Source organism: Xenopus tropicalis, chromosome 10 (assembly GCF_000004195.4).
Source record: "Xenopus tropicalis strain Nigerian chromosome 10, UCB_Xtro_10.0, whole genome shotgun sequence".
Classification (NCBI taxonomy): domain Eukaryota; kingdom Metazoa; phylum Chordata; class Amphibia; order Anura; family Pipidae; genus Xenopus; species Xenopus tropicalis.
In genome coordinates, this window is record NC_030686.2 from 12,203,094 (window position 1) to 12,226,444 (window position 23,351).

General features: G+C 40.8%; 1 protein-coding gene across 1 annotated transcript; it reads left to right on the top strand.

The window, feature by feature from the left end:
• Positions 1 to 632: 632 nt before the first annotated feature.
• Positions 633 to 23,217, top strand: calcoco2 (calcium binding and coiled-coil domain 2). The gene is given in 14 exon segments (NM_001006827.1): positions 633 to 904; positions 6,242 to 6,329; positions 6,854 to 7,002; positions 8,691 to 8,732; positions 8,858 to 9,016; positions 9,308 to 9,435; positions 9,815 to 9,905; positions 11,957 to 12,019; positions 15,136 to 15,204; positions 16,019 to 16,105; positions 16,581 to 16,676; positions 17,133 to 17,232; positions 18,692 to 18,720; positions 20,929 to 23,217. Coding segments are annotated over 14 exon segments (1,413 nt in total). The 5' UTR covers positions 633 to 730; the 3' UTR covers positions 21,067 to 23,217.
• The last annotated feature ends 134 nt before the right edge of the window (positions 23,218 to 23,351 follow it).

A 23,351-nucleotide genomic window follows, 5' to 3' on the forward strand; every position in this document is an offset into this window, starting at 1 on the left:
TAGTTGTTACGAGACTTGGATATACAGCTGCCACCCGGCCTGTATTTTATTAGCCTGGCTGGAAAAATGATCCAGAAATTTATCCAAAAAAGGTGGCAACCCTACTTGGATGGGGGGGGGCCTTAAAGATTGTTTGTGCAGCAGAACCTAAGAAAGTCAATTTTACATAACTGGATAATACAATGCAACAACAACAGAAGGTTTAGGATAGTTCAGGATAACCAGTGTATATGCTGCTATATACAACATTTATAAGCACTTTGTAACCATTTTCCCCATACTGTGTCCCTGTAATGGTTGGGGGCCCCCACTATTACATGGGCAAGAGCAGGCATAAAGTACTTGATATACAGAGGGCCCTATACCTATTATCGAAAAATTAGCCCTACAACCGCCTGTAATTTTGTAGTGTGCTATGGTGCTGCTGGGGCTGAAAAGAAATCAAGGTTCGAATACATAGGTGGAAGCCAAAACTCTCGGTATCAGTCAGATACACTGTAAGATCAACTTATCATTCGGGACAGGTATGTTCCTCCACTGACCACTAGGGGGCGCTGAGAACAAGGAAGTTACTTCTTATAAACACCAATTCACTTTCGTTTTATGGAAAGCTGCGTGGTTCCCCGATTAGTTCGTTTTGTGCCATTCTCTGTTTAACTGCCAGCTGCCCTTCCACTGTCCTTCTGCCATTTTTGGTCTTGTGCCCAGTGCCATGTAAGGAGTGTGTCCGATGGCCTCCGACGCGCCCCCCACTTCCATGCTCCAGCCGGAGGAGCGCAACTACTCTCAGGTGGTCTTCAGCAGGGTGGAGCAGTCCTATGTGCCTGGCATAGACATCATATGTTACTTTACTTACACCTCAGGGTTTCATCCTGCCAAGAAGGACTGGGTGGGCATCTTTAAGGTAAGGAAGTGCTTGGGAATATTCAGCAATACATAGCTAGGCTTTACCCCATCCTAACCCTTTAATGTGTATAATGTATATGGTATATATACTGAGATATACTATATATATATATATATATATATATGGGAAACAGACCCAGGGACTGCAGGGGGTCCCGTGGGGCACTAACCGATGAGCAGTTTAAATACAGGTATAGGACCCGTTATCCAGAATGCTCGGAAACAAGGGTATTCCGGATAAGGGGTCTTTCCATAATTTGGATCTCCATACCTTAAGGGCTCTGGCACATGGGGAGATTAGTCGCCTGCGGCAAAACTCCCTGTTCGCGGGCGACTAATCTCCCCGAGTTGCCTTCCCCTGCCATCCCATCGGCGACAATGTAAGTCGCCGGTGGGATGGCAGACGCAGCGGGGCGATTTGCGCGAAATCGCGCCGCCGCGTCTGCCATCCCGCCGGCGACTTACATGTTCACCCGCGAACTGAGTTTTGAGAGCCCTAAGTCTAATTAAAAATCAATAGACCATTAATTAAACCCAATCGGATTGTTTTGCACCAAATAAGGATTATGTATATCTTAGTTGGGATCAAGTACAGGGACTGTTTTATTATTACAGAGAAAAGGGAATCATTTAACCATTAAATAAACCCAATAGGACTGTTCTGCCCCAATAAGGGGTAATTATATCTTAGTTGGGATCAAATACAGGTACTGTTTTATTATTACAGAGAAAAGGGAATCATTTAACCATTAAATAAACCCAATAGGGCTGTTCTGCCCCCAATAAGGGGTAATTATATCTTAGTTGGGATCAAGTACAGGTACTGTTTTATTATTACAGAGAAAAGGGAATCATTTAATCATTAAATAAACCCAATAGGGCTGTTCTGCCCCAATAAGGGGTAATTATGTCTTAGTTGGGATCAAGTACAGGTACTGTTTTATTATTACAGAGAAAAGGGAATCATTTAACCATGAAATAAACCCAATAGGGCTGTTCTGCCCCAATAAGGGGTAATTATATCTTAGTTGGGATCAAGTACAGGTACTGTTTTATTATTACAGAGAAAAGGGAATCATTTAACCATTAAATAAACCCAATAGGGCTGTTCTGCCCCCAATAAGGGGTAATTATATCTTAGTTGGGATCAAGTACAGGTACTGTTTTATTATTACAGAGAAAAGGGAATCATTTAACCATGAAATAAACCCAATAGGGCTGTTCTGCCCCCAATAAGGGGTAATTATATCTTAGTTGGGATCAAGTACAGGTACTGTTTTATTATTACAGAGAAAAGGGAATCATTTAACCATTAAATAAACCCAATAGGACTGTTCTGCCCCCAATAAGGGGTAATTATATCTTAGTTGGGATCAAGTACAGGTACTGTTTTATTACTACAGAGAAAAGGGAAATCAGTTTTAAAATTCTGAATTATTTGATTAAAATGGAGTCTATGGGAGACAGGTTTTCTGTAATTCGGAGCTTTCTGGATAATGGATTTGTGAATAAGAGATCCCAAACCTGTATATATAAATGGAAAAATGTCTTATTCCCAAAGTTTGGGGAGCCCTTGAAATGATTTAGTTTTGGGGCCCAGTGATTTATCGTTTTCTCAGATGTAATTTCTCCCACACCAGTTTGTCGCTGCCATCCAGCAATAAACAAAACACCCCTTCCACCTGCCACCTTTTCTTTATTTCCATTAAAGGGGAGCTGTCACCCTAAAAAATAATTCCAAATCCTTTCCTATCATGTTAGTTGAGCAAAATAAACTTTACTTTTACTTTACTTTTTTTTTCAGTCTTGGAATTTACAGTCACAGCCAGCAGGCCAGCGCCATTTTGTGTACACTGTTATTAAGGCAAGCTTTGTATCTCCCCAAACTTATACATTTGCTATCTGGGTGATATCTAGAAAGTGCTGAATGGAAAGTTAAAGTAATTGTAATTAAAAATCTGAGCTGACAATCATCCCACCTGCGGCATAGAGGCGGGACAGGCAATATATGATTGATTTTTAAATACATTTATAACAGGAATGGATGATTTAATGAAAAAATAATTTGGGTTCCATGTTTCATTTTTGGTGACAACAGAAATGGGTGTTTTGGCCACAGCTGGATGACAGTGGTGATCAAAACAGCCAGTTAGCTTTCTTGTGAACTAGAGATGTGCGGGTCAGGGAAAACTCACATTGCGCTCGACTCTCACCCACAAAACCTTAACCTGCTCTGTACCCTACTTCTGTGTGTGCCTCCAAGAGAGGTAATTGAGTGTATTTCAGCAATCTAACCCACACCCTACCCAAGCCCACTACATTTCAACCTAAACACATCTAACCTTTTGTTAAATCCACGGGTCCCACGGTTTTGGGTCAACCAGCTTATCACTATTGTGGATGTATGAGAAGACCTGTTGTTGCTCTGCTGTACTTTCAGAGAATGCTGATGTTTTAGTGTGGCCCTTAAAGGAGCAGGAAAGGCTAAGTCACTTGGGGGTGCCAAAATGTTAGGCACCCCAAGTGACTTAAATCGCTTACCTTGAACCCCAGGCTGGTGCCCCTGTTAGGAGAGAACCACACCAGCTCGGGGTAGCTGTAGCGAGCGCTTCCTTCTTGCGTGTTTCTTCTGTGGCGAAATCCCTGGGCCGGGGCATGCACATTAGAGTGAAAGCCGATTTTGTTGTTAAAGTTCGGCTTATCACTCTACTGCGCAACGTGCCAACGCGGAAGGAGGAAGCGCTCGCTGCTACCCCAGCCTGATGCTGTTCTCTCTTAACAGGGGCACCAGCCCGGGGTACAAGGCAAGCGATTAAAGTCACTTGGGGGTGCCTAACATTTTGGCACCCCCAGTGACTTAACCTTTGCTTGTCCTTTAAATGGGATGTATAGTCAGAAATCATAATCCTTGTGTGTTATTTAGCCTTTGTATTTTGCATTTTATGCTATTGCCCTGAAATGAGCTCTGATCACAGTTCCTGGAAACCTACATAGCTAGCTGCCATCCTGATGTGGAAAAATAGCAGGGGGCTTCTCTACAACTTGAAAAAGAAAACAAAACAAAAGCAAGGACTGTTTTATACCAAACTTAAAAAAAAAATGCAGTTTGTTTACCAGATTGTCTTTAGTCAATTGCTGTTAAGAGTAAATCCGGCAGATAACTTGTAGATAACAAGTTGTCTAATTCCAGGCAGTGTCATTCTGTGGCTACTAAAGCAAATAAAGTGCTGTCTTGTATAAAAAGGGCATTGACTCAAGGGATGAGAACATAATTTTGCCTCTTTATAGGTCCCTGGTAAGGCCTCACCTTGAGTATGGGGGGCAGTTTTGGGATCCAGTCCTTAAGAGGGATATTAATGAGCTGGAGAGAGTGCAGAGACTGCAACTAAACTGGTAAAGGGGATGGAAGGGTTAAACTATGAGGTGAGACTGTCAGGGCTGGGGTTGTTTTCTCTGGAAAAGAGGCGCTTGCGAGGGGACATGATTACTCCATACAAGTACATTAGAGGGGATTATAGACAGATGGGGGGTGTTCTTTTTTCCCATAAAAACAATCAGTGCACCAGAGGCCCCCCCTTTAGATTAGAGGAACGGAGCTTCCATTTGAAGCAGCGTAGGGGGTTCCTCACGGTGAGGGCAGTGAGGTTGGGGAATGCCCTTCCTAGTGATGGGGTAATGGCAGATTCTGTTAATGCCTATAAGAGGGGCCTGGATGAGTTCTTGAACAAGCAGAATATCCAAGGCTATTGTGATACTAATATCTACAGTTAGTACTAGTGGTTGTATATATAATTTATGTATGTGAGTGTATAGATAGGTCAGTATAGGTTGTGGGTGCTGGGTTTACTTGGATGGGCTGAACTTGATGGACTCTGGTCTTTTTTCAACCCTATGTAACTATGTAGGTACAGATAAGGAAGTGAAACATGATTTTTATTAGAACAACATATTATATAGAGCTTTCCTATCTATATAAATACACACTGAATTGAGATTTTGATTTTACACCCCCTTTAAGCAAGCTATGCAAGCTCAACGCCAAGAAAAGAAATATTTTGTAAGCATTTCAATATAATGTAGTGTGACTTGTTTCTAAATCATTACTAGATTTTATAGAGATAAACCACTGTGTGGCCATTCAAGCTGAATTTTGGCCATAAGTTACATGAATTTATAGCAGATGTGAGATACACTGTTATTCCTACACAGGAAGTCAAATGCCAAGACTGAATTAGATAGAGGTGTCTTTAAGGGGCTGCACTGGTCTCCATATATAGCGTTGCCCCTTCAGAACAGGGGTTGGGGGAGCTAAGCAGTTACAGTAGGGCAAACTGGTATCAGTAATACAGATATGCAGCCCTTTAGCTGTTGTTGTGTTTGAACCCCCAGCACTCAGGGACAGCTAAAGATTGTGAAAGTGAAAGTACTTTCAGTTGGAGCCTCAGACACTGCTGACTCACTATAAGAATCAAGGCGAGCCCTTAAAGAGGAAGAGAGCATCTTAGCAGGAACAGTGTGGAAATCTTGTGGTTGAGTGCTCCTTTATTTTTCCCATGATGTAATTTTGTCTTAAAAGGGACCTATCATCCAGATAGCTGTACAGGTATTGAACCTGTTATTTGGAAATCTATTAGCCAGAAAGCTCCACATTACGGGAAGGTCAACTTTAATCTAATAATTCAAATTAAAGAAAAATATTTCATTTTTCTCTGTAATAATAAAACAGAACCTTGTACTTGATCCCAACTAAGATATAATTACCCCTTATTGGGGGCAGAACAGCCCTATTGGGTTTATTTAATGGTTAAGTTATTCCCTTTTCTCTGTAATAATAAAACAGTACCTGTACTTGATCCCAACTAAGATATAATTACCCCTTATTGGGGGCAGAACAGCCCTATTGGGTTTATTTAATGGTTAAATGATTCCCTTTTCTCTGTAATAATAAAACAGTACCTGTACTTGATCCCAACTAAGATATAATTACCCCTTATTGGGGGCAGAACAGCCCTATTGGGTTTATTTAATGGTTAAATGATTCCCTTTTCTCTGTAATAATAAAACAGTACCTGTACTTGATCCCAACTAAGATATAATTACCCCTTATTGGGGGCAGAACAGCCCTATTGGGTTTATTTCATGGTTAAATGATTCCCTTTTCTCTGTAATAATAAAACAGTACCTGTACTTGATCCCAACTAAGATATAATTCATCCTTATTTTATCCTTTAATCCATAATTTATCCTTCTGGGTTCCCCCGCAGGCTTTACGTATCTTTTCGGCTATGCATTATGTTACAGTATTGATATAACCATGGTATATAACACTCCGCAGGTTTCCTGGAAGACAACTAGAGAGTACTACACCTGGGTCTCCGCTGATTGTGAAGAGCAGGGTTTGGAGAAGCGCGTGACCTTTAAAGGTTAGTGAGTTGCAGTGGGTTATTCCATCAGGTTGAGCACAGCTAAGGAATTACTTAGAGTACAACATACTAAGGGGCACATTTACTAATCCACGAATGGGAAAAAATCGGATTGGAAACGAAAATTTCTGAAGGTCGCAAATATCACGAAAATGCTTACGAAAAAATCATATTAGTCACGAAAATATCGTATTGGCGATCCGAAAGTCACGAAATTTTCGTACCCAACAATTGTAAACAGTGGTAAAACCTTCCCGATTTTTTCGTGCAAATGTCCGAAAAAGTCGTGTGGCGTACGAAAAAGGCGTCTGGACGCCCGAAAAAATCGGCGAAAATACACTCGGAGCGTTCGCATGAACGCTCGAGCATTCGTGCCTTTGTAAATGTGCCCCTAAAAGTTCATTTTTACATCGACCCTTTCAGCTAAGGCAGAAAGCAGGTCCGTTTTCTCTTGCATTTGCCTTTGGCAGGACTGAGACACCTAAACTAGACAGCGCTCTCACTGGCGTACTGTTGTATTGCAGCATATTACTTGCCCAAGGAAAGTGATGACTATTACCAGTTTTGCTATGTGGATCAGAAGGGCGAGGTGCGAGGTGTCAGCATCCCCTTCCAGTTGTGCCGCAAAATCCAGGATGAAGGCGAGGAGGACATTCTGCTGGTGACAACTGAGGTGAGAGTATGGGGTTAGTGAGCGCTGGCTGCTAAACACTTGGAATAGAGCAGTTAATGCTAGATTCCGTCACATGTGTTTATACAGATATGACAGAAAGTTCTTAATCTACACAAAAATGGAAACATGACCATGTATGTCTACTAGAGCTGCTATTAAAGAATCCAAAAATCCAAAAACAAATCCGTGACTGACCTATCCAGATATAGGATAGTAAAAAGGGCAAAATTATCTGCAGGGTAAAAAGCAGCCAAATGATATATCATCATTCAGTCTCTTTGGAACCATTGTGTAGATCCAGTAAACCTCTTGCTGAGCTAGCAATTGATCCCCAACTCCTCCATTTTGTCATATTTCCTACATGTTCAGTGCCACTTAATTTAATGTTGGCTGGGTCATGATGACAAATGGGCATTGCAGTGTATATATATCACATATGCCATAGTGTAAGTTAAATGGGATCTGAGTGCAGCCTGTTCCCATTATGTGGATTAGAAAAATAATTACCAGCACTGCTGCAATATTTGAAATTATGGCGTCTAAAATTACATGGGGGCAAATTAGGCAGGCCATTCTCTGCCTGCATCTGATATAACCATCAATTTTGATAAAAGGGGTGGTTCACCTTCAGGTTAACATTTAGTATGCTCTAGAATGGCCTATTCTTAGCAACTTTGCAATTGGCCTTCATTTTTTATAGTTTTTAAGTTATTTGCCCTCCTCTTCTGACTTCTTCAAGCTTTCAAATGGGGGTCACTAACCCTAGCTGTGAGAGACTACAGTTTTTTATTACTTATCTTTCTTTTTAGGCTGTCCTCAATTCATATCCCTGTCTCTCTTTCAAATAACTGCCTTGTTGCTAGGTTAAATTGGACCCTAGCAACCAGACGGCTGCTGAAATTTCTGGAGAGCTACTGATCAAAAAACTAAGTAATTAAAAAACTGCAAACAATAAAAAATGAAGACCAGTTGCAAATTGTCTCAGAAGAGCAGTCTCTACATCATAATATAAATAAGATAATTTAAAGGTGAACAACCCCTTTAAGGCTCTGCCGCTACATTCTAAGGGGTATATTTATCATGCTATGTAAAATGTGTAGTGAAACATTACCAGTGATGTTGCTCATAGCAGCCAATCAGATGCTTTGCTTTGGTTTTCTAACTGGTGAAATCTAATTGATGATTGGTTGCCCTGGGCAACATCACTGATAATGCTTCACTCCACTTCCTAAGAGTATCAATGGAACGTATAACATCGCAGCATTTAGACATAGGGGCAGACTGATCAAAATGTGAGTTTAGTGCTTAATACATAAACACTTATCCGCATCCTATTCATTCCTATGGGATTTTTAGAAGTATATTTATCAATGGGTGAAAGTTAGAACTCAGAATTTGCTAAATATGCTTCTAAAAAAACCCATTGGAAGGAATAGACGTGGGTGAGTTTTTATGTACTAAACTCACATTTTAATAAATCTTCCCCATTGTGTGAGATAAATGTCTCTGAAATCAGCACCCATACTCATTTTGAAGCGGGCCTATCCAAGCATCGTTGGTATGTTTGCATTCTGTTTAATACCTGCTCATTATATTCTGCGTATTTTGCGAGTAAACTGCCTGTTGATTCACTTCTCACCGTGATGGGAGCAGGACAATACATACTGATATTTTTCCTTGTTTTTTAGGAGGAGGCTCAAGGGATGAAGGAAAAGCAAAGGGTGCTAGAGGTAATTAATCTCCAGCTTCTGGTAATGAAACTGTCCATCAAATGACTCATTTACTCTTATTTTAAAAAAACACATTTTCCTATGACAGTCCATGACACATTTTTACTCCATTTCTCCCTTTTTAGGAAAAGGTAGCGGCCTTGGAGAAAGATAAATGCACCTTGCAAGATGAGTGCACACAGCTGGCTTTAGAACAGAAGAACAAAGCGGCACTGATAGAGTCTCTGCAGGCCCAGCAGTTGGAATGTGCCAAGAAAAATGAGGAGCTGGACCAACAAAATCAGGTAATGGCAAGGTGATCAGTCTGTGGCTCCCAGCATGATTGTGCTGTTTGTAGCAGGAAACTTTTTGAGGAACTCTGAAATAAAAAATTAAACATTAAAAAAATTACTGCTTGTAAAATTCATTTATTAGCCATTTTGCTTTCACAACTTAGCAAGTTTTAGGATAAGTTTCTCTTAACGTTTCGGTCACTACACGTGGCCTTTCTCAAGGTCCTTTTGACAGGTGGAAACCGAAATGTTAAAAAAAAAAATATATATATATATGTATGTGCATTTCTATTGGTCACTCAGGAGCTTGAAAGGCAACTAGAGGAGGAAAAATGCAAGAATGGGTCTCTTCACCTGAAGGTGGTATCTGCTGAAGAGGAGCGAGAGAGAGTGCAGAATGACATTAGATCCCTGCAGCTGGAGCAGAACCAGTGAGTATTTGTACCAATAGGCAGGGGCGGGCCAAGCCGACCGGGTTCCCTAGGCAACCCGGTCGGCCAACTCCGCCCACCTCCCCGCCCCCCGAACGGTGCATGCGCGCCAAAGCATAGGAGGAGATGCATGGGGGGTGGTGTGATTAGATCGGTCATTGCCTCCGCTGCTAATGACAAGCGGCGGAGGCAATGACAAAGTAGCACTAGAGGTAGGCAGGAGAGGCTCCTACCTGGCGCCCCTCAGTCGTTGCGCCCTAGGCAGCTGCCTCTTCTGCCTACCCCTAGTTCCGGCCCTGCCAATAGGGTTCATGCAGGATTTATTATTGTGTCTGGTCACATGAATCCTTGTTCACTCAATTGCTCTCTCAATGTCCAGGTTAAAGGAAGAAAATATGGAACTTCACAAACATACAAATGATATGGAGTTTTCACTGAAAAAATACTCAGAAGAAGCAAAAAATCAGGAGGTAATAAATGATGTATATAAAAGCTTACTTTCTGTACAGCAGTATATGTAATATATATATTTATTCCATAGTGAATACCAGCTATTGGGTAAAACTCCTCTTCTGTATTTCCGTGATTAGAGATTAGAGAAGTCAAGCTACAGTGGTGCTTATGGGCTTTTTTAAGTGGTAATCCTGTCCTGGCGGTTTCACAGCAGTGCAGGTGGCAGAGAACATTTACAGAGTAGGTTATTAGATGGGGGACAATGCAGTGTGTAAAACCCCTGAAAATCTGACTGTGTGCAAGTGACCTAAGGTGAGAGGCAAAGGAAACTGGCAGCCAGGAAGGGTACTTTTAACACAGACTGGTGTATTTCATTTGCCAGAAAAACACCAAAACAGCTTCACCCATTGATTGTAATGGGAATCACCTGAAATGCACCAGTACTGATGTGTGTATATTGTAAGCCTGAGAACCACTGGTCCTGACTCTTTCAAGTGGTTTGCATTACAGTCAGGCACGTTTCTAGATTAGCATTTTACTAACAAGAATAACAGTCACAATAAAAGCCTTGTACTTTCTCAGTTGCTTTAAGGGTAGCCAACCCTTTCTTGAAAGTATTTTATCTGCCAATACAATTGCATCTGGTAGAGAACTGAGTGAAATAAAGATAATACCTGTATGGTTGTGGTGGGGTATTCCCAATTTTCATACGGAGCTTAACGATAGGCAAACAATGGAAATTCATTGAACACTGGAAGAATCATTAAGTATAATAGGCCAGTATGTTCTAACCACTCTACATATTTCTTTGCGATACAATCATATATGGTAACAAATGGAATTCTGCCAGTGAAGGTTTCTTTTTCATGACACATCAATAGGGTAGAGAACTGTATTTTTTTTTTTTTACATATTGAATATATCTCCCTGACGTGGTGGCTTGAAATGGGATGTGATAAATATGTAGAGACATATGTTGGCCAAGTGAGCTTTTCCAGTGTAAACATTCCTAATGTGGCCAGCCTTTTATTCATACAAACATGTTCCATACAGTTGATTAGCTTAATGGCTCTTCTCCAGGCTCACCCTGTTTTAATAATATCCCTTTTGGGCACTGGGGACCAAAGCTACATTGCTTATATTAGATGGAAACTTACAAATGCTTTGTTAAGAGAAAAATGTGCCTTCTCCTATTGTGATTTTATGTCTTTTTAAATTTAGGGCAACAGGGCCCACCATCAGGGGGGATAAATGGGGAATGTGATATTTGGGGACCAGTAGATGGAAAAAGTGCAATTTGTGGGTTGCGAAGGTAAAAGGGTGGTTGCCCAGTTTGCCCAGATGATGCCCCTGCATAGATCTTGGATGGATTTAATTATCCTGCGTAGTTCAGTGTCATTGGCAAACAAACATAGATTGCTTTTAAAATCCTCCCCCAAGTCACAAGTACATATTAATATTTATATATAAGCTATAGCAAAAAAAGGGAAAGTTGTGCTCAACCACTAAATTTTAAACCATTAGGCGGGGGTGCAATGAGGTTGTGACCACAAAATACATAGAAACAACAACAAGAAGAGATCCTCTGCACTCACCCATTATCAATATATAGAACATTAAGACATTCGGTGCATTTAAGCTACTAAGAAATGCCCTTCCCTTTAAACAAAACAGGGATTGTTTGTCCATATATTGCAATATACTTCAAGCTGGCCAACTGCGTCAAAGTCATCCCTTTTGACCAGTTCCTACACTGACTTATGCGATTCACCAAGAATTCTACTGCTTCAATATACATTTAGCCAAGGGACTAGGTTTTACCTGCAACTTTCTTGCTTTCAAGGTTAAAACCCCCATATGGTTGCCCTATTATTGGCTCCACTGGGATCACCTGACTGCAGCTGGGAGGGGTGGGAGCTACAACAAGGAGCTGGCCACTGCTCCTGTATAAGCTATAGCAAAAAAAGGGAAAGTTGTGCTCAACCACTAAATTTTAAACCATTATATATGTTATATATATATAATGCATATGTACTGAAACCACTATTTTTCCTCTTGGATTCTTAAGGAGGAGGTGCAAGAGCTAAAGGACAAGCTATGGGACGCAGAAGCAAAACATCACCTGCTCCAGGTAATTAACCAATAAATCTAACAACTCTATTACTCTTATTTTAAAGGAGAAGGAAAATCATTTTGTCATTTTACTGCCAATAGATTTGCCACATTAGTGCCACCTAGAACGCTATATTTATTCAGCAGAAAGCTTTAATATACCTGAGTAACGAGCCCTAGAAGCTCCCTCTGATAGCAGCTGCCATTTTAGCTTGGTTTTGGTAGCTTCCTGCTGCAGTTATAGCCATTAGAAGCTCAGATCACACATTCCTAAGGGAGGGGGCAGTGAGTTCTTATGCATTCTTATGGGAGGGGGGAGCAGGAAAAGGGAGGGAGGAGCAGGAAAAGGGAGGGAGGGGGGAGCAGGAAAAGGGAGAGAGGGAGGAAAGAACTGAGCAGACTTGTGCCCCAAACCTGAAGGAGCCCTAAAAGAGAGGAAGTCTGATACCGAAGAACATGTTCACAAAAATGAAAACAAGAAATCCTGTGTTTCTTTTGATAGGGAACACAGTGCAGTGTTTCTGTGAGTGCTTATGGCTGTATTTACATAGACCTTTCTGATAAAGCTTACTTAGTTTTTACATTTCCTTCTCCTTTAATACCTAAGGTGGTCCCACTGTTTTTTACTGGTGTTTGTTATTCCAATCAGTAGGAGGTGGCAGGGGTGGTTATGGGCATTTCTCCACTAGCGTATTTCAGCCATTTGCATTAAAGGAGAAGGAAAGGCTAATTAAGGGTTAATCTCAAGCTGCAGGCATACCTTCAGTTCTCTCAATAGTGCCTTTAAGTCTCCCCATATTTCTCCCGTTAAGAAGATCTGAAGCCAAACAGAAAGAAAAAATGCTGAGCTGTGTGAAGACAGTTCCCATAATGCCTCACTCCTGCAACGAGAACCAGACCAGTGTATATGCTCAGTTTGTAAGACTATAAGGAAGCTTCCTGCTGATTGGCTCAGATCCACATTCAAAGGGGGGGAGCATTCTTGAGGGAGGGGGGAGCAGGAGAGAGCTGCATGTTTCTGGCACAGTAAAACAGATACAACAACTCTTTTGACAGAGGACTCAGTGCAGCATTACTGTGAGTGCTTATGGCTGTATCTACATAGACCTTTCTGATAAAGCTTACTTAGTTTTTACCTTTCCTTCTCCTTTAAACCTTACATTTAAAATGTGGCTTTGTCGCTTGGCAAAGCTCCGAAACACTAGACTACAGACAGCTGCATTTGAACTGTTGCTTTCCTTTAAAGGAGAACTATAACCTAAATCTTTTTTTGTATAACAAAGTAATTTGAAGCAAGTTTTCAATATGCCTTCATTACGCATGCTTTTTTACCCCACGGTTTCTAATTTATTTATAACTGAAAGCGATATTTGTTTACCCAGAAGTCCGTTATCCTTTGAAAACAATGAGAAATGTTAGTATATTTGCTAAAAATGACATTTTCTTTATGCATGAAACAGTATTAGATTCAGGTCCCATTAAAGGTTTCCATTTCTAAATCATGAAAACTTTTCTGTGTCCAGTGTGATATTTTGGATTCGGAAGTTCGCTTTATAGCCCAAATAAATGAATGGTTGTGTGTTGGACTGTTCAACTTATGTAAAAATGAATAGGGATTTTGCGGAACATACGTTTTGGTTGATGTTTTAATCACAAAAAATGTTTTTGTTATTTCTTAAGCTTAACAGGGCAAATGGATAAACTGAAGTTACTCCATGTTTGGTCCTTGTGAGGTGGCAAATTAGATTACCAATGCACAGAGTGCATTAGAGAGTACTCTAATGAGTACTCTTGCTTATCTGTGCTCCATGACCTAATTAACTACCTATTTTATTGTACCTTGGACAGATCAGCTATAGCAGTGATCCCCAACCAGTGGCTCAGGGGCATCATGTTGCTCACCAACCCTTTGAATGTTGCTCCCAGTGGCCTCAAAGCAGGTGCTCTTTTTGAATTTCTGGTTAGGAGGCAAGTTTTAATTGCATAAAAACCCAGTGTAATTGCCAAACAGAGCCTTCTATAGGCTGCCAGCTCACATAGGGGCTACCAAATAGCCAATTATAGCTCTTATTTGCGCCCCCAGGAACTTTTTCCATGCTTGTGTTGCTCCCCAACACTTTTCCATTTGAATGTGGCTAACAAGTATAAAAGGTTGGGGATCCCTGGGATATAGGATCTGCTTTCTCTTGTGTGTTACTTTGCCCCCAGGCAGCAGCTCCATTGGGCCCCTGGCACCCCAGTCTGACACTGCTTACAAGAGTTTAGCAGTGTCAGTGGCATGGCAAAGTGGCCAGGGGGCTGTATTACAAAGACAACAGCCACTGATGGTTTTCTGTAGATATAATTACCTCATGGTTGAATTCCCAAGCTTTTTCATAGGGTTAGCAGAGAGGTGCCATATAACGATGCACCATTTTAGTTAATCCCATGAGTTGAGTTTAAATCCGCAGGGATGTTCTAGGGTACACTGGCTCTAGTGCAAAGTATCAGCCACATATTTACACATGCTGCTGTGTATAATAAAGCAGAGTAAAAAGGCAAATTGGCAGTGCCTCTGCATGGGACGTGTATGTGTACATGACATTGTCTCTGTAACGCTTTGCAATGAGCAAGGGAAACTATACTCCCAAACTATGTAGGTCTCTATAAAAATATATTGCATAAACAAGCTCATAGGTAAAACCCTGCTTCATCTAAATAAACCATTTTCATAAAAATATACTTTTTTAGTAGTATGTGCCATTGGGTAATCCTAAATAGAAAATTGTAATTTTAAAAATTATGGGCCGCCTCCTGGGCTCATAGGATTCACAGAGCACACAAACAAGCCAAGGCACACATACATGTTAGGTCACATCAGCCAATGAATGGACAAAGTTCTTTTGCTTTCACACTACTTCCTGTTACAGTTAGAGCTGCATTATTTCCTGTCAGCTGATCTCTGAGGGAGCACACAGCCCATCACAAAATGGTGGCTCAGGGGAAAAGATGTAAAAGTAATATTTATAATACATCTATATATACATTCCAGTTTGGCAAGATTCTTTAATAGATCACTTAGTTTATATTATGTTATCTGTTGGTTAAGCATTCTGGGGTATAGTTTTCCTTTAATTCAGATATCTTTTATAATAGGTGCAGCTGCAAGACATACAGATGGAGAAGAAGAAGGATAAGTATTCAATAGAATTGCTGACTAAGGAGGTGAGAGATCATTTACACGTGACTAATACACACCTGCCACACACACACTGGGGGGGCTTATTTGCTTTGGGTGTTCTGTGCAGTAGGGCTGGAACTATACAAAAAAAGACACAAAAAAGCACTAGCACCAACATTCAGATAGGTCCATGGAGTGTTGGAAGGGAGATGTAGGATTGATTTGGCTCATTAATTAGCTGACAAGGACTGTACAGGAGGGCTGTAATTGCACACTGCCTGGCATATTTCATTTACCATACTTGTTATCTAAAGCCTATAATTTACCTTCATCATCTTGCCAATTTAGATAAGTAAAGGGGTGGTTCACCTTTATGTTAACTTTAAGCATGTTATAGAATGACCAATTGCAAGCAACTTTTCTATAGATCTTCATTAGTTATTTTTTTATTGTATTTGAATTGTTTGCCTGCCTTTTCTGGCTCTTTCCAGCTTTCAAATGGGCGTCACTGACCCCAGCAACCAAAAATGTATCGTGCAGTGAAGTTACCACTTATTGCGATTGTTACATTTTATTACTGATTTTTTAATTCAAGTCCTCACCTATAAATATATCAGTCTCTTGTGCAAACCACTCCCTGCTATGGACATTTGAACCCTGGCAACCAGATAACTACTGAAATGTTTTTCTAAACAAAATGAAATAATTAAAAACCACAAATAAAAAATGAAGACCAGTTGCAGATTGTCTTAGAATATTACTCTCTACATCATACTAAAAGTTAACTCAAACTCACCAACCACTTTGAGGGTTGGGGCATTTGTCTATACAAAACTAACAAGATCATGTGTTCTTTAGGCTGAAAAGGTGGCTGATCTTAGGCAGAACCTAGAGAAGAAGGACAAGACTATGGAAACCATGGAAAAGCAGTTGGCTCAGTTGCAGGTATGTCTAATAACTGGTGTATGGGAAGTGTTCTGCTGCACCCTCTTATCTCCCCCTTTTCTTACTCATTTGAACCTACTTTATTGAACTGATGAATTCTGAGACTTTGCTTTCCATAGTGGGAGGTGCCCAGGTTCCCAGAATCCATCACTTCAGCTTGAAACAAGATGAGGGAGGGGTTGAATGAGTCTCTGAACCTAGGAGGGGTTGGGAAATGGTTCCTACTAATCAGGGACTATCATAATTTTCTCTCAAGCTGAGGAATCAGGTATGCCTGTGTAAAACATATATATATATATATATATATATATTATATATATTTATTTTTTACATAAACCCAACTGAATGATCTCATTTAAAAAAAGGTGTATATTTCCCTTCAAGAAAGAGATCCGCAGAAGGCTAGGCCATGCAATCTAGAGTTATTCATCTGAGAGAGCAATATGTGCCCACTTGGGTTGTGCTGTGTTTACAGAGAGAGAATGCAACTGTGCTGCGACAAATGGAGGACTTAAGCTACACCTTGGAACTGAGAAAGGCTGAAATCAGTGACATGCAACAGCAGCGCGTGGTAAGGGACACCGGCTGGGGGTAGCTGCAGTGGGGGTAACTGCATTTGGTTAAAGAAATTTAAAGGGCTGCAACCAAGAAAAAACAACTCAACATTAACCCTTTTAGTGCTGGTGGTTCTGATCTGCTGTGCTGCGTGTGGCCGTGTATACATTGGCGCACACAATTTTGATTTCACAATTTCAAAGGTGCCAGTTGGAGTGTATTGTTTATTATTAGTTTGCTCACTCACTGGATAGAGACACCTAATGACCATCTTGTTCATGCAAATTGATTTGCCCTGTGCTTGATATTTACTGTACCTGTTGAGTGCAAGGGTGGATGGCATGGGCAGAGGGTGGTAAGCATAAATCTTTGCTGACTCCATACCAGCAAATAGACCAGCCCCTAGGTCAGGATTCCCCTCAGCACCCAATTCTTACCATTATAACTGGGATTTGTGTCTGGCTCTTTGTAGAGAGATGGAGCAGAGATTGAGCATCTGAACCGCTTGCTCACTGAGCAATCTTCATCCACTCCCCGGAACCAAGGCCTGTTTTTCCAGAACCCTTACGAAAGTAAGTCTCAAATAGGGTGGCTGGTGTTTTTCCAGAAGGGAAAGATGTACAAGCTGTTATCACAGTGGGCTTCCTTGATTTGTCTCTGTGGTAAAACCTCTATATGTTATAAAACAATGGATCCCGCCAAATCACCGACTGCAGTGAGTGAAGGGTAACGTTTTTTAATAAGTTAAGACTCATACCACCTATATGCATTGTACTACATAATCACATCTATGCACTGTACTACATAATCACATCTATGCACTGCACTACATAATCACATCTATGCACTGCACTACATAATCACATCTATGCACTGCACTACATAATCACATCTATGCACTGCACTACATAATCACATCTATGCACTGCACTACATAATCACATCTATGCACTGCACTACATAATCACATCTATGCACTGCACTACATAATCACATCTATGCACTGCACTACATAATCACATCTATGCACTGCACTACATAATCACATCTATGCACTGCACTACATAATCACATCTATGCACTGCACTACATAATCACATCTATGCACTGCACTATATAATCACATCTATGCACTGCACTACATAATCACATCTATGCACTGCACTACATAATCACATCTATGCACTGTACTACATAATCACATATATGCACTGCACTACATAATCACATCTATGCACTGCACTACATAATCACATCTATGCACTGTACTACATAATCACATCTATGCACTGCACTACATAATCACATCTATGCACTGCACTACATAATCACATCTATGCACTGCACTACATAATCACATCTATGCACTGCACTACATAATCACATCTATGCACTGCACTACATAATCACATCTATGCACTGCACTACATAATCACATCTATGCACTGCACTACATAATCACATCTATGCACTGCACTACATAATCACATCTATGCACTGCACTATATAATCACATATATGCATTGGAAAGTGCATTGTAACACATATATACATGGTTCCACATACCAAATACCACTGTATATGCATCTTACCACTTAAATACATCACTGTATTGCCAGGCCAGTAGCACCTAGTTTGCCAAAGCCATAGTGGAATATATTATGAAGGATGCACATAGCACATTCATATAGCCATAGGGAAAGCCTGTACTTAAAGGGATTAATTCTACTATTCAAAATTGTATTTGTGAACCAATAAATTTTCTAATATTGGTGTGTAAGCAGCCGTCTTATGTACTCGTGCCCACTGAGTGTGGTTTACTCACTGCCCTGTGCCCACCATGTGTATTTACTGTATGTGTGGTACTCACTGCCATTTTCCTATTGTGTGGGGGTTACACACTGCCAGGCCCTCACTGTGTTCTTGTTACTCTCTGCCAGATGCTCACAGTGTTATTTTTATTTTCACTGATGTTCTGTGTTTCTTACCAATACACATAATTAGCCAGTACATTTATTGTATGTTTTGCAGGCGAAAGTCTGATTTCATTTGCAAATGAGGTAAGTCATAACGATTCGTCGCGTTTTTGCAGTACATAAACCAAAGGGGTATTTGGGTGTTTGCTCAAAATGCCTGTTTTTGACACAGTTCTCAACTGAAAATTGACTCCAAAATTAAATTTCCAAAATGCCTGTGTGTGCCATAGCCTTTATAACCTTCATTTACTCAGGTTGGCCACTCTGCCCAAGGCTTTCTGTAGCACATAATTAAGGAGGCATCTGTCCTCAGGGGAAAAAATTAAAGGGGAAGTAAAGCTCTACGGACATTTAGTTTAGACATATTTCACCATAGCTTTGGGGCTTCTGTACCAGCCCAAACCTTTGGTGGCTCCCACTCTTCTTTTCTGTTGATTCACCGTGCATGGACTGCTATTAGGCACCAACTCACATTACATGAAGGCATAGAAACCAGTGTATGCTCCATCATAATCCATTTTCAACTCTGCAGCTTCTAAGGCAGATATAAACTCATTTTCTAGTTTTTAATGATTTTTGACAACCCCTAAGCTTAGCTGTAGCCCAGAGTACACTGAGCATGTACAGTGCCACTGATGGCCTCTAAACTGGTACAGGCATGGGACTTGCTATCCAGAATGCTTGGGACCTGGGGTTTTCCAGATAAGGGATCTTTCCATAAATAGGATCATGGGAATCACTGCCGTAAGAGTACTAAAAAATAATTTAAGAATTAAATAAACCTAGTAGGCTAGATCTGCCTCCTATATAGATTAATTATATTTTAGTTGGGATCAAGTACAGGTACTGTTTTATTATTACAGAGAAAAGGGAATCATTTAACCATTAAATAAACCCAATAGGGCTGTTCTGCCCCAATAAGGGGTAATTATATCTTAGTTGGGATCAAGTACAGGTACTGTTTTATTATTACAGAGAAAAGGGAATCATTTAACCATTAAATAAACCCAATAGGGCTGTTCTGCCCCAATAAGGGGTAATTATATCTTAGTTGGGATCAAGTACAGGTACTGTTTTATTATTACAGAGAAAAGGGAATCATTTAACCATTAAATAAACCCAATAGGGCTGTTCTGCCCCAATAAGGGGTAATTATATCTTAGTTGGGATCAAGTACAGGTAGGGTTTTATTATTACAGAGAAAAGGGAATCATTTAACCATGAAATAAACCCAATAGGGCTGTTCTGCCCCCAATAAGGGGTAATTATATCTTAGTTGGGATCAAGTACAGGTACTGTTTTATTATTACAGAGAAAAGGGAATCATTTAACCATGAAATAAACCCAATAGGGCTGTTCTGCCCCCAATAAGGGGTAATTATATCTTAGTTGGGATCAAGTACAGGTACTGTTTTATTATTACAGAGAAAAGGGAATCATTTAACCATGAAATAAACCCAATAGGGCTGTTCTGCCCCAATAAGGGGTAATTATATCTTAGTTGGGATCAAGTACAGGTACTGTTTTATTATTACAGAGAAAAAGGAAATGATTTCTAAAAATTAATATGGCCTTTCCGCAGTTCAGAACTTTCTGGATAATGGGTTTCCAGATAACGGATCCATACCTGTACAGCATTCCTAGCAATGTTCTTTTTAGACTTTACTTCTATTGGTCAGAGTATTGCATGGGTCAGACCGTGAATGGGCACCTTAAAGGGGTTGTTCACCTTTAAATTACCTTTTAGTATGATGTAGAGAGTGCAATTTAGAGACAATTTGCAATTGCTTTTAATTTTTTATTTTTTGAAGGATTTTTAATGATTTAGCATTTTGTTTAGCCGCTCTCTAGTTTAGGAGCTATCTGGTTTCTGGGGTCCAAATTAACCCAGCCACCAGGGAGTGATTTAAAAGAGAGACAGGAATATTAGTAGAGGAAGCCTAAATAGAAAGATAAGTAATTGAAAGTAGCAATAACAGTAGAATTGTAGCTTGACAGAGCAATAGTTATTTGGTCACTGGGGTCAGCGACCCCCTCTGGAGCTGGAAGGAGAAAGCCAAGTAATTAAAAAACTCTAACAAATGAAAAATGAATTCTATAACATACCAAAAATGAACCTGAAGGTGAACAACCCACTTTAACCATCTTCCTTAGATGGTGGTTTGCACTAGATTCAGCCGAGTAGCCAATGGCTGCAATCATTTGCTGGTGACCATGTTGACGTCTTGCTCACCAATACCAGTCGGGCATCTAATTGGCAACCAATGAATTCTTTCTGTGCTTTATTTACAGCCCCAGCCCGGAGAAGCTCCCGGAGGCAGCAGCGTGCGGCATGTACAAATGCAGTGCCCGGAGTGTGGGTCTGAGTTTGAGAATTTTCAGGTGTTTCAGGATCATATCTTCTGCCATGACCTGGAGTCAACGGAGTAACTGTAGGCAGGCTATCCCCTTATCAGCCCCTCGCTCTGCTGACTCGACTGGGTTAGATTTGGGACTGAATAGACATGGGGCGTTTGCCTACTTATCCTGCACTTTCACCTCTTTCCTTGTCCATTTCCGGCTTTTATAGTGTGATTAATATAACTGATGATATACAGTATATAGACAATAGTTTGGGGGCTTTACTGTTTTTTGTGTGTGTTCTAGTGTCCAGTTAGCAACTGGCCATGAAGTGGGGGTTAAGATGATCCTTTCTGAATGATATACTACTCCAGGGTCTTATTTTGGCCAACCCAAAATATAATTTTTGCCCAATTAAAGAAAACATCATTCTAAGCAGCTGTGCAGTACACATTAACTACAAATGTATATATAATTGCTATTAGAAGTGTTTGTCTGTCTTTTTCTATTCTCTGCCTTGGGGGCCCTGACTCAGCCCAAGACAGCAGCCTGACAGACCTGCCTCACTGGAGGAGACAGACCTTTGCAACATTGTTTAACAAGTAACAACCAGGAGTTCAGCAAATGCTGCTTTTAATAGCAATTACATTTACACATAACTTTTAAAGCACTAAACATTTTCAATACATTCACATTGGAAAGTTGCTTGGAATTATGTTTTCGTTTATTAGGCAAAAATGTATTTTTGGGGTTGACATCCATGGGAATCCTGACCTTCAGATACAAAGCACTTATGAGCTACTTGTGCACTTCTTGCCCCCCACCATTATTGTATCTGTAGGTTAAAAATTGTAAGCTCTTCAGGACATGGACCTGTGTCTTTTTGCTCAGCACTTAAGTATTTTATTCTGCTAATTTGTAAAATTGAATCTCCATACTGTTTGTATGTTTTGAATAGGGATTTTTTAACCCCTGTGGTGCAATATATAAATGAATGCGATGCCTATGATTATGGCCTTGGAGATTGATGATGCATTGTCTGTTGTGTCTTCTTTTGTGATTTGTATTTGTGATGTGTTCGAAAAAAAAGACCCTATTCTTTATTCTGCAAGGAGTCTATAGGGGGAATTCACAAAAGTGGAGGTAGTGGTTGTCAACCGCCACTTTTCATTTTTTTGGGGAAGGAAAGACACCTCTGTTAAAATTGGCCATACTGTATGTATATTGGATAGGGACCTTAGATTGTAAGCTCCTCTGGGGCAGGAACTGGTGTATGATGAATAATCTTGGTAAAGCGCTGCGAAAATGTGTCAACATTATATAAGGGATGAAAACTCTACTTTGGGCCCTGAACAGTATAAAGCTTCCCCCAGTTACAGTACTGTACCATATTTCTACTTTGCTCCCATGACTTTAGGGGGGTCCTGCCGCAGGATAGGGCAAGTATGGTGGGAGCTAGCTACACATGAGTGTTGCATTTAGACCAATACCTGGGCCTTCAACCCACATTTGTACCCACTGACACGGTCATAGACTGGGAATGGCATTATGTAAGGGTAGGGAAAGGGAACCCATACCTACAAACAGGGTCGGACCGGGGGGTGCAGGGCCCACCGAGGCTCCCGCTGGCCGCGTCCCCTAACCCCCCCCAGGGGCCCCCCAAAACCCCCCCCCAACCGATGTCTTCCCCGAGCGTGCATAAATTTAACGTGTCAGCGGAGGAACAGTCGGGCAGGGGGAGCGCCAGCAAAGGTCGGGTCTGGGCCGCCGGGGCCCACCGGGATTTGTCCCGGCAGCCCAGTCCGACCCTGCCTACAAATCCTACCGCAATCCATCTAATACCTGCATTGGGAGGTAGCTGAAAGAGCTGGAGGGTCGGGGCGGTAGAATGAAAGAAGGAAGCTATGGGTTGGTTCTGGATCTCCAATCACCAGTTGTTTTGCTGTTCATCTGGGCATGAAGGGTTTGAATGAGGGCTGGAAGGGCCTTTATGATCACTGCAGGTTGTACAGATGGGCTAGCTTATATCAGATACATAGAACTTGCCAGGTTTCATATTATTAAACTGTATCAACTTATAGAGGTAGTTTTCGATTTTGAAATGACGCAACATTGACTAAAGTGATTATATATAATGTGGTTGAAAACTCTTCTGAAGGATTCCCCTGAACTTTGCATTAAATTATAACTGTATTTCTCTTATATGGAATTTCTAAATGAATAAATAACATATTGGAAGTATGATTTTTTTCTTCTTGCAGTTTTATTTCTTTTGTAATTGTACCTGTCTCTATTGTATGGGGAGATGTGCGTTTGTGATGAGCAGAAGTGCATGGGTGACCCCTACTGACAACCTCTGGGATAGGCACAGCCGT